Source organism: Trichosurus vulpecula, chromosome 6 (genome assembly GCF_011100635.1).
Source record: "Trichosurus vulpecula isolate mTriVul1 chromosome 6, mTriVul1.pri, whole genome shotgun sequence".
Taxonomy (NCBI): Eukaryota; Metazoa; Chordata; class Mammalia; order Diprotodontia; family Phalangeridae; genus Trichosurus; species Trichosurus vulpecula.
In genome coordinates, this window is record NC_050578.1 from 226,863,724 (window position 1) to 226,882,900 (window position 19,177).

At 42.9% G+C, this 19,177-nt stretch overlaps 1 protein-coding gene across 2 annotated transcripts in view; it reads right to left on the bottom strand.

Moving 5' to 3' along the window:
• Positions 1-17,296: 17,296 nt before the first annotated feature.
• The window catches only part of SBF2 (SET binding factor 2), a 509,481-nt gene continuing 507,600 nt past the window's right edge, over positions 17,297-19,177 (bottom strand). For both annotated transcript variants that reach the window (XM_036762802.1, XM_036762803.1), the window contains one exon: positions 17,297-19,019. In XM_036762802.1, the coding sequence (XP_036618697.1) occupies positions 18,921-19,019 (99 nt within the window). In that variant the 3' untranslated portion in view covers positions 17,297-18,920. The remainder of the gene's footprint in view (positions 19,020-19,177) is intronic.

Genomic DNA, 19,177 nt, shown 5'->3' on the forward strand with positions numbered 1-19,177 from the left:
AAAAGGCCTAGTGGTATTTTGCTGCCCAGTTTAATAACTTTTGGGGCATAATTCCAGATCGCTCTCCAGATGATCGGATTGGTTCATAGTTCCACCAACAGTGAATTAATGTCCCAATTTTTCCATATCCCTTCCAACATTTGTCACTTCCCCCTTCTATCATTTTAGCCAATCTGATAGGTGTAAAATGATATCTTGAGGTTATTTTAATTTGCATTTCTCTGATCAATAATGATTTGGAGCATTTTTTCATGGCTATAAATAGTTTTGATTTCTTCATCAGAAAACTGCCTGTTCATATCCTTTGACCATTTATTAATTGGGGAATGACTTGTATTCTTAGAGATTTGATAAAGTTCTTTACATATTTGAGATGTGACACCTTTATCTGAGAAATTGTCTAAAATTCCTGCCCCTTCCAATTTTCTGCTTTCCTTCCTGTTTAAATTTAATGTGATTGAAATTATCCATTTTATACCCCACACTGCTCTCTATCTCTTGTTTATTCATAAATTGTTCTTCTATCCATAAGTCTCATAGGTAATATGTTTCATTTTCAAATTTTCTTGTAATCTCTCTCTTTATATCTAGGTCATGTATCCATTTTGACCTTATCTTGGTAAATGGTGTTAAGATATTGGTCTCTGCCCAACTTCTGCCACACTTGCTTTCCAGATTTCTCAGCAATGATTTTTTTAACCAACTTTTTACCTTTTGAGCCCTAATCTTTGGGGCGCTCCTTCCCTTTTCCTGATCTTCTGCATGAAGTTCAGCTGTGGACAGCTCCTGGCCCCTTGTAGTTTTTCCTGCATTGGAAGCAGCTGAGTTCACCTCACCAGGGACTTAATCCTTTAAGATCCAGCTAAAATGCCAATCTCTTCATGAAACTTTCCATGCAACTCGTTTCATAGCCTTGAGCTCTGAGGGGTCCAGGAGGCTTCTGATTCTTCTTTGGGTCTTCCAGAACACTAGGTTTTGACTGAAACTGGGGTTACCAGAGACCAGCGGCTAGAGCTCCAGGGCAGCAGGGCTAGTCTGGCATCTTTGACCTCGTGCTGTCTCCTCTTTAGTGGGAATACTCTTCTGGACCCCAACCTCTCCACCCAAAGCTCTTGCCCCATTCCTCTATCCAGATCTGCTTCATTCACTTTCCCTGTGTTAGTGACTAAGGACACTTATAGTACAAACTTCCCTGGGATAAACCTTGGCCTAAGAGGATGATGATCATGAGATGCTAACCAGTGTTTATGTGACACTTTGAGGTTTGCAAAGATACATTTGATCCTCACAACAGTCCTGTGAGGTAGATGCCATTTTTAACTGTTCCCCATTTTATAGATAAGGAAACTGAGGCTGAAAGATATTAAGTGACTTGCCCAGGGTCATGCAGCTAATAAATTCCCACAGCAGAATTTGAACTCAGGTCTTTCTGATGCCAAGTTCAAAACTCTAGAAGCTTTAATGGCAGAATTACAGGCATCAGCACCAGAGGAGGTGCTGCAATGGACTGTTTTTTTTCTGTCCTGTAGTTAGGCCAACCAAAGTGTGAAACTGTGGATGGTTAGCTAAGAGAAGAGAAGCCTGAGAAGAGGGGGTGGGTGGGAGATCACATGACACTCTTCCAGCATTTGAAGGGTTATCCTGCATAAGCGTGAGGTCCACCAGGCAGAACCAGGGCACAGGGAGTTAAAAAATGCAGAAAGGGGATCTTTCTAACCATTAGAGCTGCCCAGGGTGGAATGAGTCACGCTGAGGCATGGTGGGTCCCCTCCCATGATAAGGCTTTGGAGTTGGATGACCATTTGTCTTTGTTGAGTTTGGGTTAGACTACATGCTCACGAGGTCCCATCTTACTCTGAGATTCCAGGATTCTGTGGGACCAGATTGCGTTATACTCCCACCTGGAAACCTCCTGGTCCTGTCCCCAGCAGCTCAGCAAAGAAGTCATGGGCCCCTCCTCCCTTGCCTGGGTAGTGGCTCTCAGGGTGCAGAGACAGAGAAGGAAGATGTAGTGATCCTCTGTCCCCCTGCCAGGGCTCCAGTCACAGAGACTCTAAAGTCAATTCTGTCACTCTGACCAACGGTCCCAAGGGGCAGATCCCGCCCACAGGGAAGGAAGAGGACCAGCTGGATTCATTTTGGCTCTTTGGGGAGCGGAAGTGCTGCTCTGTTCCCACACCCACACGGGAAGGGGGGATTGGCGAAGGAGAAGGATGCTAAGAAGGGTCTGTGGCTTCTTGGCCTCCACAGGTGGGTGGCTGGAGCCCCAGGAGACTGTGGCTTAGCTGCCTCTGGCCAGGAACAGAGTGCAACTTGGGAGAGAAGGGAGAGCTGGGAACAGGGAGGCCTTGCTGGGCTCTGGAAGGCATTGGCATAGAGGAGAAAGAGTGCTGATTTTGGAGCCAGAGAGCCTGGGTTCAAATCCCACTTCTGTCCTGATTCACACATGTAATCTTGGGCAAGTAATTCAACCTCTCTGGGCCTCAGTTTCTTTATCTATGAACTAAGGGACTAGATAACTTCTAAGATTCTTTCCGGATCTCAGTCTATGATCCTATGATCTATCCCTTCTGTCCATCTTTTCAAAATCATTTGCGACAATGGAATTATTTTTGCCATCTGATTCAGGAGTAGGCAGCACTTTTTTTTGGAGGCAGAGAGGGGAGTTGGTATTAGGTTCTTTAGCTTTTCCCTCTTTAGATTCAAGCACCATCTCAATTTCTGCTCTTATTTCATCTAACCTGGGCTCAGGAGTGAAGCTATTTCTTACCGTTGCCTTGCATTGATCTGTAATTTGTGGTTGTGTAACTTGGAACTAAAGATATTGTTGTCAAAAAGCAGCATGGAATCCTTGCCTGCAGCTGGCAAAATCTGCTTCCAATTTTGTTAAGTCGTCCTATTGGCACATAATAAAAGCATTTTTGTCTTTGGTCCGTCTCACACGTATTTGTGGTTTCCCTGTTTTTGCGGTCAGTGACATCTGCCCTGAAGCTCTCCCCAGCAAGGGCAGAAATGCTATTTCTGATTTCTACCGATATATCTCTCTTGCCTTCTTGAGGTGCCAGACCGCAAAGAAGGGATGCTGGCTCTGTTGGCCTCAGTGTCAAGCTGATTGTCCCGATGCTCTTGAGGAGGCTTCATCTATTTCTGAGGTAACCCAGGTTTTAAGCCAAGCCAGGGGAATTTCTGCATGCGGTGTCCAGATGACTCTAGGATGGTGGAGAGAATGCTAAGCAGAATGTGAGACATGATGCTTAGATTCATAAGAGAAGTTACTTCATACCGACTAGAGTGTTGACCCAATTACTGATAGTGTCAGAGACCATTTAGCCAGTGTTTGGGGGTTCCTGTCAGGCCCTCACAGCTAACGGCAGTGGTCTTGGAGAACACAGAGACCATGGTACATGGTACATCACCATGACCAACATTCTCTGACTTTGTCACTGTCCCCTCCACTCCCCCATGACATAGGTGAAGGGTTCCACTCTATTGCTATTATTATCAATAGCAATTGATATATGAACTGCTATCCAACTGGCCTAATAATTTACAATTTTAAATACTAATTTCTCAAATATTTTAGAATATTGGGCTTATGAGCTTCTCATTTAAATTTGGTTCTTTTACTGGCTTTTCTATTTGGTTCCATTAATCTGTTTTTCACCCAATAATAGAGAGGTTATGACCTATATCGATAAAGAGATCGTCTCTACCGCTGAAGTCACTGACCCTAGATGTAATTAAAGTATTAAAACTTTAATATTTCAAAGACCTGTGATTTCCCTGGGATGGGTACTCCCTATATCTATGTAGATTGTGACTTCTCACTTCTTAACTAGATGGCCTTTGGGAATGACTGCAGCCAAAACCTTCATCTCCCTACAGGCAATCACTGATGAGCCTCTCCACAGTTAGCGAGGCTGGTCATTGGATGACCAACAGATGGCTCATAGCTAAGTCCATCCCTGAAGCTCTTCCAGCTTGGTAGGACTTTCCAAAGTTCATACATCACTGGCATGGCCTTTGAGAACCCAGAGTCACCTCTATGTCATGATGAAACATCAGAGGAAGAGGACTTTGTTGGGAAGGATCCTAATAATAATGATGATGATGACAATGTTAAATAATACTTCATAGTTTACAAAGTGCTCTCTTTCTAACAGCTCTCCAGGGAGGTTGTGCAAATATTATCACTCCCATGTTACAGATGGGGAAACGGAGGCTTAGGGAGGTTAAGTGACTTGTCTCCTGTTACAGGATTAATAAATGGAGAAGCAGGGAAACCAGCCTCGATTGCCTTACTCCATGTCCCGGCTGTTTCCAGTGTACCTGCTGCCTCCCTAGACATAAATTCCTTTTCCTGGGGAATAAGTAACACTCACCATCATTTCCCCCTTCTTTCTCCTCCTCCTATTTTCTTTTCTTAAAAAGAGGTTTAAAATTGTTTGCATTACCTTTATTCCCCCAATTAACTCCCCAATACCAATAGAGACCCTTCTGGTGAGAGCAAAGTACCATTAGAAAATAACCACCCAACGCCTTGGATTGTCTGACTCATCTGAGAGGAGGGAGCTTGGTTCCACCATTGTCAGGTCTCTGCAGTTGATGGTCTTGGCACTGATCGAGGTCAGATGCTTTTGGTGTTTTCCCTGGCAGTAGCCCTTTCTTGCCCCCACGTTCTCCCCTCACCACCATTTCAGACCGTGCTTCTGCTCCCAACCAGTGGTCCTCTCTCTTTCTCTCTGATGGTCTTACTTCATTGGTTCTGAACTCTAGGGCCATTCACTTACATTTCCTTCCTAACTTAGACCTATTAGAGAATCTGAGAGTTTTGGAGGATCCCTTAGAGGCCAGTCACCTAGCCCAACCTCTTATCCTGCCCAGTATAGGAATCTCTTTTATAATATCACTGATCTCTTCCAGTGACAGGAAGCTCATTTCTTCACAATTTCATTGCTGATTGTTAGAAAGTTCTTCCTTATAGTAAGCTGAAATATGTCTCCCTCTAATCTCCATGCATTGATTTATCATTGACTAAGAACCTGCTCTGTGCTAAGCACTGTAGGAAATGCCAAGGTTAGATAAGACATGGTTCCTGTCTTCATTAGAATGTGAGTTCCTTGGGAGCATTTTTTTTGGCCTTTCTTTGTATCCCCCATACTTAGAACAGTGCCTGGCACATAGTAGGCACTTAATTAACACTTGTTGACTGACTCATGAAATTTCCAGTCTATCAGGGAGACAAGACATGAATACAGAAAACTATAGTCATACACAGCACCACATGACATACTAGAGAGGTACAAAGCAAACTGGTTTGCTAGATCAGGTTAGGGGAGGGGAAAGGTCCTTATTGCTCAGTGGAATGAGGGAAGACTTCCTAGAGGAGGAAGAATTTGAACCGGGCTTTATTTATGGGCAGCAATTCTTTCAGCATGGAGAGATAAAAGGATGCTTCCTAGACATTGAGTATGGAGGCAAGAGAGCACTTGATGTGTTGGGGTGGGGTGGGGGCGCTGAGAGCTAGCCAGTTTGGTCAGAATGCATGGGGATGGAGGAAAGTAGCTAAGTTAAGAATGGAGTGGTAAGGGCAATACTGGATTCTGGAGAGTTTTAAATGTAAGACAATAGGGAGCCAATGAGTTTTCACTTATTGATCTTCATTTGGACCACTGGGGCCACGCAGAATGCATTTTCAGGGCTGTGCTGGTAAATCTTTGACAACCCATCAGGGGAAAATGTGTGCTTGACATACTTTTCAGTTTACTGAACATCATTAACATTTTTCTCCATTTCTCTTAAGTCTAGACAGACAACCAAAGAGCCAATCAAGCCCAGGTTGTGGGGTTTGCTGATTTCCAAGGTGTAAATGCTCATTCCGAAAACTTGACAGTGAGCTAGTCTGAGCTGGCGCCAGCACTCCCCTGCATCTGATCCCTCTTCTGCATGGTAGCCCTTCAGAATTTAAAGACAGGCCCCACCCCCATGTTTCCTCCCTCATTTCTTTAGCTGATGACCCTGGCATGGTCTTTTTATCACCCTGTTTGCCCTGGAATGGACATGCTCTGCCTCATTATTTTCCTTCTAAAATACGATGCCCCTAAACTGAACCTAACACTCTACACTATGACCTAACCAGGGTCTATCACCTCCTTCATTCGGGGCACCAGCCTTGCATCGATGCAATTAAAGATCTTATTTGTTCACTTGGCTTCCATATCATGCCATTTATTCACACTGAGTCATTTTTAGTCCTATTTAGCAACTTTGGACTCTACATTAGGAGTTCTTCATCTTTTTTGTGTTAGATACTCCCTAGGAAGTCTGGTGAAACCTATGGCACCCTTCTCAGAACACGGTTTGCAAATGCATAAAATAAAATACATAAGGTTACAAAGGAAATAATATTGAAATGCATGACCAAATATAAAAAAATATGGACCTTAGGTTAAAGAACCCCTTCTCCAGACAGTGAAAAATCTCTAGACAGTAACATCCCTTCATTCTGTGAAGGAAACAAGGCCTAGGGAAATTAAACGGCTGGAGGTCGCATGACGGACCAGAACCCAGGTCTCCTTGTAGTCCAGAGCGCTTTCTTCCAAAGATATTTATTTCAATCATGACTTATGTATTTAATAGCCCTGGTTATGGTGTCCATGGAGCATTTTTTCTCTATTTAGTATATTTTGTAAACTCTTTTATGAACTTTGAATCTTTCAAAGCTGGTTGAGAGAATGTGTTATTCTAATACCGTTACCCCTTCCGTATCATGGGGGTTGGGGGCACAGCACCTCTGCGATCTGGACAATTGGCATAAAAGTTTTTGGTCCTCCCTTTGTACCAGAGAAGATGTCTGAATTACCAAGGTATTAAAAGATATTATACAAAAACATACATAAATTTTATGCATCTCCAAGTTTCTAAACTAAATTTCCCGTGTTGTCTGCTGGCCTTCGTGCGTCATCTGAGGCTTCCACAAAATTCCCCCAAAATTCCCATTTAATTTCTTATGCTGACTCACGATATATTGAAACCATGATGGGGAAAGTTGTGTATTTTATTCCTCAAAATGTAGATGTTCACATATAGTGGATGTAAAGTCCTTAGTCTGGCATACAAGGCCCTCTAGAGTCTGGTCCCAACTTCCTTTTTCAGCTTTTTTGTCTTTATAAACACAACATTCTTAACTCTGTCCCCCTCCCCTGACCCCTCTCCCCATGCCTAGAAGGCCCTCCCCCTCTATATCCCTGGCTGATGAGAGAAGTAGCCACTTTGTCCAGTAGGCCTTTCCTGATTCCTTCAATTAGAAGTGGTCCCACCCCTGCAAATATCACGCCCATCTCTTGTGGTCTACTTCCTATGTTTCTGTCATATTTAGGTTATAGACAATTGCCAACCTGCACAGGTAAAGGGAGTTTTTACACTGAGAGTTCTCTCACAACAGTGAAATTATAGTCTGGACCGAATGACTCATATTTCAATGATTTATTTTAATTCTCATTCTCTCTCTCTCTCTCTTTCTCTCCCTGCAAGACTGGAAGCTCCCTGAAGACAGGGCTTGTGTGGCTTCAGCCGTATTCAGTTGTATTACCAGCACCAAGACTTTTCTTGGACCTTTGTTTTCTTGGCTTTGTTCATAGTAGGTGCTAAGTACATGCTTGTGTTGAATTGAGGCAGTTCTGGTCAGTGACCATTTAAACTTTGAGTCTCAAGTGAACTGAATAGGGTGGGGCAGGTGCAGTAGGAACCCCAGGGGACAGCTGACTGACCACCAGGGAGGAGGGAGACATGACTAACTCAGGGGGTCTAGCATCCTGGGTCCTGCATCCTTCATGGGCAAAGAGGAAAAGTCCACTGGCTCACTTTGGGTGAGGGCCAAGTTCGGCTGCATGGCTGTAGGCCTGGAACTGTCCGAGAAAAGGTCTTTTGCTCTCCCTTGGTTTTCTTCCCCCAAATGGGTTGCAAGATGCACTTCTTGCCACTCTTGGCTGAGACAGAAGTGAGTGGAATGTTTAGACGCTAGACAAATACTTGCCAACGATATCCTGCTTGCCAGCAGATCCCTGTCTTCTCTCCACGAGGGCTTTGGACAAGATCAACCTAGTGATGCTCTGCCCTGCTTGGCTTGCTCACCCATGCTGGGAGTAGGATGGGGAGGAGCAGTGACAAAAAATGGGCAGGCAAATGATGCCATCATGGCCAGGCTCATATCGCAACCAAAGGGCACGGCCAAGAAGAGACAAAAGACGGGTCTAGAGTTACATTTCTCAAACCATGCATGGTGTGTCTAGGCTGCCAAGAAAAGGTATTGATGCAGCAGGGATGTCCTCCCAAGGCAGGAAATGATGAATTCTAAGCTCTTTTATGTGCAGAAAATTTTGGGTTTTTATTTTTATTTTAATCCCCAATGTCCCAAACTCCTTTTACTGAGGGGAAATTTATTTCATTGATGATGTAAGCTATAGCAGAGTGTAAATCCCCTGAGAGCAGGGACTGTTTCTGTCTTTGTATCCCAACTGCCTAGCACCATGTCTGGTACCCAGAAGATACTTAATGAGTACCCGTTGAATGAATATTCTTTGAACAGCACTTACACTTTTTATCAGTATCTTTCAAACTTCCAAGCATCTGTGGCTCAATTAATTTGGGAAAGGTTGAACTAGTACAGAGTTTTACGCTTGACAGATCTCATTCTGGCCGGCCATGTGACCTTGGGCAAGTCCCTTGTTCTCCCCAGGCCTTAGCTTCTTATTCTTCTGTGGAATGAGGGTAGTGGGCTGAATGATCCCTTTTGACTGTAACCATCTCTGATTCTGTGACCAGATAAGACCCCTACCCACTATCTAGCTCCCCAGTGCTCAGGGGAGGCTGAGGCTACTCTGGGATGGGCTTCTGGGGGAAATCGGTGAGAAAATGGAGTAGCAGAAGACATGCTTCAGGCTCAGCAGGACCCTAGAGTTCATGTTGCATGGGTCTATATGGATACGTACAGGACAAGGGGTTCTCTTATTCTTTCTGGCCCATGGATATTCTCTACATTTACCTCATTACAGAGAGTTTTGCTTTTCTTTTTTTTATCTTATTGAATTTTTTGTATTTTATTTTTCCCCAATTACATGGAAAAACAATTTTTAACATTTGTTTTTAAAACTCTTCCTTCTTCACCCCCCTCATTGAGAAGGTGAGCAAATCAATATAGGTTATACAGGTGTAGTCATGCAAAACACATTTCCATATTAGTTATGTTGTGAAAAAAAACATAAACCAAAAACAAACCCTCAAGAAAAATAAAATTAAAAAACCCTATCCTTCAATCTGTATCCCGACACCATCAGTTCTTTGTCTGGGGATGGACAGCATTTTTCCCTATAAGTCCTTCAGAGCTGTCTTGGATCACTGTATTGCTGAGAATAGCTAAGTCATTCACAGTTGATTATCTTACAATGTTGCTGTTACTTTGTACACAGTACATTTCACTTTGCATCAGCTCATGTAAGTCTTTCCAGGTTTTTTGAGAGCATCCTGCTCATTATTTCTTATAGCACAATAGTATTCCATCACAATCACAAAACACAATTTGTTTGGTCATTCCCCAATTGATAGGCATCCCCCATTCCCAGCTCCCTGCGACCAGAAAAGATAAATATTTCCATACATATAAGTCCTTCCCCTCCCCACCCCCGCCCTTTTAAAATCTCTTTTTGGATATAGATCTAGTAGTGGCATTGTTAGGTCAAAGGGTATGCCCGGTTCTGTGAGCCCCAAATTGCCCTACAGAATGGCTGAATCGGTTCAATAATCCACCACCTTAATATCTCATTTTCCCCACATCCCCTCCAACATTTGTCATCCTCCTTTTTCTGTCCTGTTAGCCAATATAATCGGTATGAAGTAGTACCTCAGAATTGTTTCAATTTGCATTCCTCTAGTCAATAGAGATTTAGAGCACCTTCTCATATGGCTATAGATAGCTTTGGTTACTTCAGCTGAAAATTGTTCGTATCTCTTGATTATTCATCAATTGAGTAGTGGCTCCTACTTTTATAAATTTGACTGAGTTCTCTATATATTTGAGAAATGAGGCTTTTATCAGAGAAACTTGCTTCAAATTTTTTTTTTCAGTTACGATAGCTAAATGTATTTCCCTCTATCCTATTTCTGTGCCCCCATTTATTCTATTCTTTCTCTCTCTCCTTTCACCCCATCCCTCCTCAAAAGTGTTTTGCTTCCGACTACCAGCTTCCCCAATCAGCTCTCCCATCACCATTCTCCCTTCTCTTATCCCCTTCCTCTCCTACTTTCTTGTGGGGTAAGATAGATTTCTACATTCAATTAAGTGTGTATATTGTTCCTTCTTTGAGCCAATTCTGATGAGGGTAAGGTTCACTCCTTCCTCCCAATCTTTCCCTCCACCATAAAAGCTTTTTCTTGCCTCTTTTATTTGAGATAAATTTATTCCATTCTACCCCTTCCTTTTCCTTTCTCCTGGAGCATTCCTCTTTCTCACCCTTTAATTTGTTTTAGAGATCATTCCTTCATATTCAACTCACACCTGTCTATACTCGCCCTCTGTCTATATATACTCCTAACTGCCCTAATGAGAACATTTTTATGAGTTACAAGTATCATCTTCCCATATAGAAATGTAAACAGTTTAACCTTAATAAGTCCATTATATTTTTCCTTTCCTGTTTACTTTTTATGTTTCTCTTGAGTCCTGTATTTGAAAGTGAAATTTTCTATTCAGCTTTGGTCTTTTGATCAAGAATGCCTAAAAGTTCTCTATTTCATTGAACATCCACTTTTTCCCCTGAAGGATTGTACTCATTTTTGCTGGGTAGGTGATTCTTGGTTGTAATACTAGCTCCTTTGCCCTCTGGAATATTATATTCCAAGAGAGCCAGTTCTTTAATGTAGAAGCTGCTAAATCTCTTGTTATCCTGACTGTGGCTTTACAATACTTGAATTGTTTCTTTCTGGCTGCTTGCAATAGTCTCTCCTTGACCTGGGAGCTCTGGAATTTGGCTATAATATTCCTGGGAGTTTTCATTTTGGGATCTCTTTTAGGAGGTGATTGGTGGATTCTTTCAATTTCCATTTTACCCTCTGGTTCTAGAATATCAGGGCAGCTTTCCTTGATAATTTCTTGAATGACAATGTTTAAGATCTTTTTTTGATCATGGATTTCAGGTAGTCCAATACTTTTAAAGTTATCTCTCCTGGATATATTTTCCAGGTCAGTTGTTTTGCCTATGAGATATTTCAAGTTGTCTTCTATTTTTTCACTCTTTTGGTTTTGTTTTATTGTTTCTTGATATAGTCATTAGCTTCCATTTGCTCCATTCTAATTTTTAAGGAATTATTTTCTTCAGTGAGCTTTTGTACCTCTTTTTCCATTTGGCCAATTCTACTTTTTAAGGAGTTCTTTTCTTCAGTGAATTTTTGTGCCTCTTTTTCCATTTGGCCAATTCTGCTTTTCAAGGCATTCTTTTTCTCTTTGGCTCTTTGTACCTCTTTTTACCATCTGGACTTTTCTGTTTTTTAATGTGTTATTTTCTTCAGTATTTTTTTATGTCTCCTTTACCAAGCTATTGACATTTTTTTTAATGATTTTCTTGCATCACTCTCATTTCTCTTCCCAATTTTCTTCTACCTCTCTTACTTAATTTTCAAGATCCTTTTTGAATTCTTCCACAGCCTGAGGCCAATTCATATTTTTCTTGGAGGCTTTGGATGTTGGAGCTTTGACTTTGTTGTCTTCTACTGAATGTGTGTTTTGATCTTCCTTGTCACCATGGTAACTTTTCTATGGTCAGATTTTTTTTCTGTTATTTTTCCAGTCTATTTCTTGACTTTTAACTCTTTGTTAAAGTGGGCCTCTGCTTCCAGGGTGGTGGGCACACTGTTCCATGCTTCAGGAGGTTTTATGCAGCTGTTTTCAGAGATACTTCTAGGGACCTGTAAGTTTTCAGTTTTTCCAAGGTGGTATGATCTAAAGAGAGGTGTGTTTACTACTCTCCTGGCCTGTGCCCTGGTCTGTGACCACAAGCACTCTTTTCTGCCCTGGAACTGTGAGGAGGCTCCCTGCTCCAGTGTGGCTACAAACTCTGGTGTGCCAGTGCTCCTCCTTGCCTTGGGACTTCAACTCAGGACTGTGACCTGGATCTGAGTATGGGCAAAGCAACAGAGTCCTGCCTCAGTTCTAGCAAAGAGACTCCTGTAATCTCCTTCTGATCAGTTGTTTGACCCCCTTACTGTCTGTGGGCTGAGAGCTCCAGAAGCAGATGTTGCTACTGCTGATTCAGTGACTCCCAAGGCCTGCTCCTGGTTTCCTGGGGCTGAGTCTGTGCTGCTGTGGCCTATACTGGACTGCACTCCACTCTCACCCAGGTGCAACAGACTTTTCCTGCAGACCTTCTAAGTTGTCTTTGGCTGGAAAATTATTTCACCCTATCCTTTTTGGGGTTCTGCTGCTCCAGGGTTTGTTTCATGGCATTATTTAAAGATGTTCAGAGAGGTTTTAGGGAGAGCTCAGGTGAGTTGCTGCCTTTTCTCCACCATATTGGCTCCACTTCTCTGTTTTTGTTTATTTTGAAAATGAATGGGAAAACTCTGGTCAAAGGTCACTGAGAGGTAAAAATTTGATGTTCCAAGCGGATTGGACTTAACCAGAACAAAGGGTCAAAAGCCCAACCAGCTGGAATTTCCCAGTGAAATTCCATGTGAGCACACGCCACTAATAGAATAACATAGTCTAATGGTCCCCCCTGGAAGGCTAGCTCTAGAGAGCGACACAAGAAAGTGGGAGGCCATTTGCTGCTCCAGCCTAAGCAACTCTGAGAGAGTGAGCTTGGCTCCCATGGCTGAGCTTCTGGCCAGTGGTCTCTGCAGAACAAAGGCATGTAGGTCAGAGTTCTCAGGATTCCATGTCTGCTACAGCATCCCTGAAAGGGGGTATGCTTCTGCTTAATGAACTTCAAGAAGAGGGGACCCATTACCTCCAGAGAAAACCCATTCTGTTGGGTAGCTCTAATTATTGGGAAGTTTTTCCTGACTCCGCAACTAAAATCTGTCTTTTTGCCATTCCCCCTGCCCGCCCCACCCCCTCACTTCTAGTCTGTCCTCCAGGGCCAAGAAGAACAAGTCTTATTCCTCTTCCCTGGGATGGACCTTTCAGTACCTCAAGAAAGTTATTATGTCTTTCCTAAGTCCTCACTCATTTCTCCAAGCTAAACATTCCTACTTCCTTCCATCAAGACCTTGAGACTCTGTTTTCCTGATTGCTCTCATCTGGATACTCTTTGGTGTCTCTCAGCATCTTTCTTAAAGCAAGGCCCTCCCCAGCCTCTCCCCTCCTCAGAGCTGAACCTAATCCTGCAAATTTATATTCTGACCAGGGCAGAGCACAGTGGGATGATGACCTCTCCATTCTTGGACACCATCCTTCTTAATGCAGCCTGAGGTTGCTTTAGCTTCTCCTAGGGTAGATACCACAATGCTGACTCATACTGAGCTTGCAGTAAAATAGAATCCCAGATCTTCTTCAAATTAGTGTGCAATCGTATTTCCCACATCTTCTACCTGGGAAAAAGGTTTTCTGAACCCAGTATGAGACTCCACATTTATCCCTACCAGATTATATCCTATTATATTAGATCCACTGTTTCAACCCCTCTAGGTCTTTTTGGATCCTGACACTATTACCTAGCGTGTTACTTTCCTTCCCAGATTTGTATCATCTGTTAATTTCATCAGTGTTCCATCTGTGTCTTTATCCATGTCATTAATAACAATATTAATGGTAATAATCAATAATAACTAATGTTTATATAACATTTTAAGGTTTACCAAGTATTACTTTTTTTTTTTTGCAGGGGGGAAGGCAGGGCAGTTGGGGTTAAGTGACTTGCCTAAGGTCACACAGCTAGTAAATGTGTCAAGTATCTGAGGCTGGATTTGAACTCAGGTCCTGCTGACTCCACTCTACTCACTGTGCCGCCCAGCTGCCCCGTTTACCAAGTATTGTACAAATTAACTCATTTTCTCCTCACAACACCCATGGGAGGTGGGTGCTATTTATTATCCCCATTATATAGATGAGAAAACTCAGGATCGCACAGCTAATAAGTGGATGAGGCAAGATTTGAATTTAGGTCTTCCTAACACCAAATACAATGTTCTTATCTCCTGCACCACCTAGCTAGCAGTACCTAGTAGTACAAGGCCAATCACATATCCCTGTTCACATCACTGATGGAAAAAAATAAGGAGCTGTGATTTAATTAATTTATGTAACTCAATATGGAGGGAACCCATCTACAAGTTGACGGACAAGTCCTATGGAGTTTCCTGAGGCAGAGATTTAAGTGACTCTCCCAGGATCACACACCTAGTGTCAGATGGGGAATCTGAATTCAGGTCTTCCCCACTTCAAACCCAGCACTCAATCTGCCATTTTCCAAGCAGACACTGAAATACTTCGGAGTTCGGCAATTCAATTGGTTCTGTGTCTCCCTAATTATCTAGCTTACACCTCTGCATTTTTTCACAAGAACAGAATGAGCGACTTCACCAAATCCTTTGCTAAAATCTAGATAGATTGACAGCATTCTTATCTACCAGCTTAGCAATCTTGCAAAAAAAAAAAAAAGAGTTTGGCACGGTCTATTCTCGGTGAAGTCATGCTGGCCTTTTCTCATCACTGCTTCTGTTTCTAAATGTTCACTAACCATCCCTTTAAAATGTTATAGAATTTTGTTTGGAATAAAAGTCAAGCTCATTAGTTTAGAGTTTGCAGGTTCCATTCTCTTCCTTTTCTTGAAAGCAGGGATATTGACAATTAATTCTCTGCTATCTCTTCTTATTCTCCATTATCTTTTAAACCTTAACATGTAGTTCATGACTTGAACTTTTACCATCTTATCCCTTTCTTTTTAAACCATCTTTATCTTTTCTATCCATTGATTTTCTACAATAGTTTTCTGGCCTTTTGCTGTCCTTACTTTCCTTATCAGTCTTCTTACATTCTTAGCTTTATCATTCCTGACACTTTTGCAGGCGGGTGTCACTCTTCTGTATTTATCCTCAATTAATCTTGCTTCCATATTTTGTACAGGTCTTTAAAAAAATCTTAACTGGTTAGGGAGTTCCCTTCGTATTTGCATTGTTCCTTTTAGACCCTCCCAGATTTCCAGCTCTCCTTTCTATTTCATCTTCTATTGGAACATAAGTTCCTTGAAGGCAGGGGTTAGCTTGTTTGCTTGTACTTGTATCCACAGGCCTTGCAGGCAGTTAATAGATGCTTGTGATGCTTCTTCCTGCACAAACATGTGTGTGCTTGCATTTTCTCTTTTTCTCTCTGTCTTCTATCTTTTGACAACTCCCCCTTTTCCTCCTTACTGGAATGGCTTTTCTTTGTGTTTTCAGATTTACATTCTTGAGAGTTTCTTGTGGAATTCTAGTCCATGCATTGCTATCTGTATTTTCTTGGAACTCTTTGTAATTTCATCTCCCAAGACCTTGGGAGCACATTGGACCATTTCTGGCTTTCCTCTTCTCCAATGCAAACTCCAAGACAGTGGAGTCTTTCCCCTCCAAGATTCCTATCATTTTTGCCCCAGTGACCAGTGCCTTCTTGTTATAGATCCTATCCTATGAAGATTGATGGAAGGATCTGGAAATGTTTAACCTGGAGAAGAGAAGACTTAAGGTGGAGGCATGATTGTTATTTTCAAGTATTTGAAGGGCTTGATGTAAGGAAAAACATGTGCTATCCCAAAGCGGAACAGGTTGTCTCAAGAGGAGGTAGGGTCTTCTTCAGTAGCATCTGTATAAAGCCTTGCCACAGTTGGCTGTGCTGGAGAAGGGATTCTTGGTGAGGTAGAGGGTGGACTAGATGACCTTGGAGCCCTTGCACCTCAGAGATTCTATAAACTAAGATAAAGCTGGAAAGCTAGGTTGGAAGCCAGTCATAGAGGGCCTTGGATGCCAAGCTCAGGTATTTGGACTTCATCCTTCCATTGACAAGCTGCTGAAGGTTTTTAAGCAAGAGAGTTTGTATTATTGGAACCAGGGCAATTACTCTGTTGGTGTATATAGGATAGATTGGGAAGAGAAGATAACAGAGCCCCTAGGTGGTCACTGTAATAGTTCCTTGTATACATCTAATGCTTTCCCTTCTCAGGGTCTTTGCTTATACCTAGAAGGTCCTTCCTTCATCTCTGCTTCTTGGAATTTTGTCTGTTGTTGAAGACCCAGCACAATGGAGGCAGTGAGGTATGGTGTAGCGTGGAAAGTCATGGGTTTTCAGTCAGAGGATACGGTTTGAAGCTTAGCTCGGCTATTTACTGACTGTGTGGCCTTGGACAAGTCATCTTGAAGATGAGGGGGGTTGGTTAGATGATCTCTATGGTACCACCCAGCTCTAAAGCCAATGAGCCACCAGGAGGCCTTTTCTTATCTTTTCTCTCTTCCTTCCACAGTTTAAGTCATAAATGGTCTTTCCTTCTTCTGATCTCTCACAGTGCTTTGTATTTTTCTTCTGGTCAGATTGTGGTTGTTTCATTATGCACAAGTTACTGAACTTCATTTCTGTGTCTGTAGTAACCTCTACATGCTGCCAACCCCATCTTCTCTAGAGCTTGGCATGTCAAATGTCTTCCCCATTGCCTCCATCCTCTCTTGCACATGGTAGGCTTTTTTTTTTTTTGGTTTTTGGAGGGGGGAAGGCAGGGCAATTGGGGTTAAGTGACTTGCCCAAGGTCACACAGCTAGTAAGTGTGTCAAGTGTCTGAGGCTGGATTTGAACTCAGGTCCTCCTGACTCCAGGGCCCATGCTCTACTCACTGCGCCACCTAGTTGCCCCACATGGTAGGCTTTTAATGGTGGTTAATTGAATTAGTGATCTAGGTAAGAAATTATGAAGATCTGGACTAGGGTGTAGGGAGCTTCAGAAACAGAAAGGAGGGAGACTGGTAAGGAGAAGTCACAGATGGCTGTGAGGTTCTGAATCAGGGTTACTGGCAGGATGTGATGACACCAATAGATGGTTGGGAAATTGGGAAAGCAGCAGGACTGGACATGCTGAAGTGCTAGTGGGGCTGCCAGCTGGATGGGTCTGGTAGTCAGCATATGCATAGGCTGCTGGGAAAACAGCCTCCCCACTCAAGAGGCTCTCCCTGCTTGGGTGTCAGCCCCACATCTGATTCCTAAACCTACTAACCCCATTACTCTATGCATGTGAAACACAGAGAGTGCTGGGCTGGCCTTGAATTCCCCAGGAAAGGCGGGATTGTGCTTTTTTAAGAAGTATGTTTATTACAAGATGGTTATAAAGTCATGTCACACCTACATAAAATTGTTAAAATAACCTCATTACCAAAGAGTGTTGTGCACAGTTTCAACCTATGAAATGATGGGGTCCATATCTTACAAAGTACATAAAAAAGTACTTCATATACAAAGAAAAATACAAATGATGTGCAATGGCCATTTTCACAGGTGGAAGTGTATAAATTGAAAATGATAGAAAAGTCCTTCATTCCTATTGTCTCCCACCCTCCCCCCAATTCCTTAGATATTCAGACAACTCTTTTTTTTCCTGGTATGTATACAGTTTGAAGTTGGACATTTTACTTTTATTCTTTAACCCCCGAAGAGAGTGGTTTTTCTTAGAAAAAGGACCCACTGAACAACCAAAATCCTATGAGTGAATCAGTTTGGTTAGTTTTATATTAAATTACAAGCAGGATGTCTGAAAAATCAGAATGTACTAAATCATATATACATATTCTTTGAAATATTAGTCTGATATTTCACATATTAACATTTCCAAACAAGACACGATGCTCTAGCTCCCTGCTGACAAGGGAAAGGGTGTCTGCTCTGTAGCTTTTAGTTTAATGAACACAATGTTTTCAAATGTAAAAATCTAAAATTGTTCTTACAATTTATGTGCAAAAACTGTTGCCTTCAGTATCCAATTCCACCCCCCAGCCTGTGATGACCCTCCTGGGCCTTTGCCTCTCTTTCCTGTCCCCTTCTTTCAGACAGGCTTGGTTTGGAGGCACATGGCGGGACATGGCAGCACACTCCTGCCTGCCCACATGGCTGCACTGGGAGGATTTCCGGGCCCCATGCTTGCTTTATTGTTTAGTGCATTTATCCTTGTGTTACTTTGTGAATATAAGTTGAGAGTGAGCAGAAGAGCACACAATGAGCATTCTTTCTTTCAGCCTTGGGAAAGCAATTTCTTTTAGAGTCCATACATTTGAAGACTAATTTTTCTCCCATTTCCCCAGAGGTCAAATCCCTTGGCAAGGTCACATGGTTTGTCTCTTCCTTCAGTCCCACCAAATCTGGAAACCTCAGCACGTTCTGAAAACAGCCCACACCTGGCAGAGCCAGCAGCCGGCTGTGGGATGTTGCCTGTGAAATGTCTGCGTCAGGTCTGCTGGCAATCACTGCTCCAACTATGAATGGATGGCACTAGAGTTTTCTACTTTTGTTTGTAAAACCATCAGCTCTGCCAAGTAGAGACCGACCCAGGCAAACGGTGTTCAGAATGGTGACAGCAGGCTATCAGGTCCCGCTGGGCTGGCCCCAGAATGCTGTCATGGCCTCAGCCTTCTCTATAAGGAGGATGGGCTGTCTACACTGCCCCATCAGTACAGCTTGGTGCAAACCCAAGCAGGCCCCTGGCTGCCTTCATACTGAGGCTCCACGTGACAAACACAACCGGGGTACGCGAGTTAGACTAGAGATCTACACAGTAAGGGAGGCTGGCTCAAGACTGATTCTGTCTCAAGGGGAGAGAGAGCTATATCCTTGGTACCAGTGTTCCCCAAAGTCTCTCCTGTGACTCTTCCTATTGGTGCAGCCAAAGGCCTCCCTCTTGCTCCATGTCCTGGAGGGGGCTCTGGTCAGGCATCAGAAATACAGCTCTGGATCCGATCCATCCACTGCTGGGCACTTTGTGAGTCCTGGGCACAGAAGTTATACACGCGTTTGCTGGTCTTCAGCTATACAATGAAACAGAAACACCAGAGATGAAGAGGAAGACTCTCCGAAGGCTTTCGGCCAGGGCAAGAGTCAAGCCTGCTCTGCTTTCTCTTAGTCAGCTGTCGGCAGCACATGCCCAGAGGCCGTTTCTGCTCAGCTAACTCTTCTAATTCCTCTG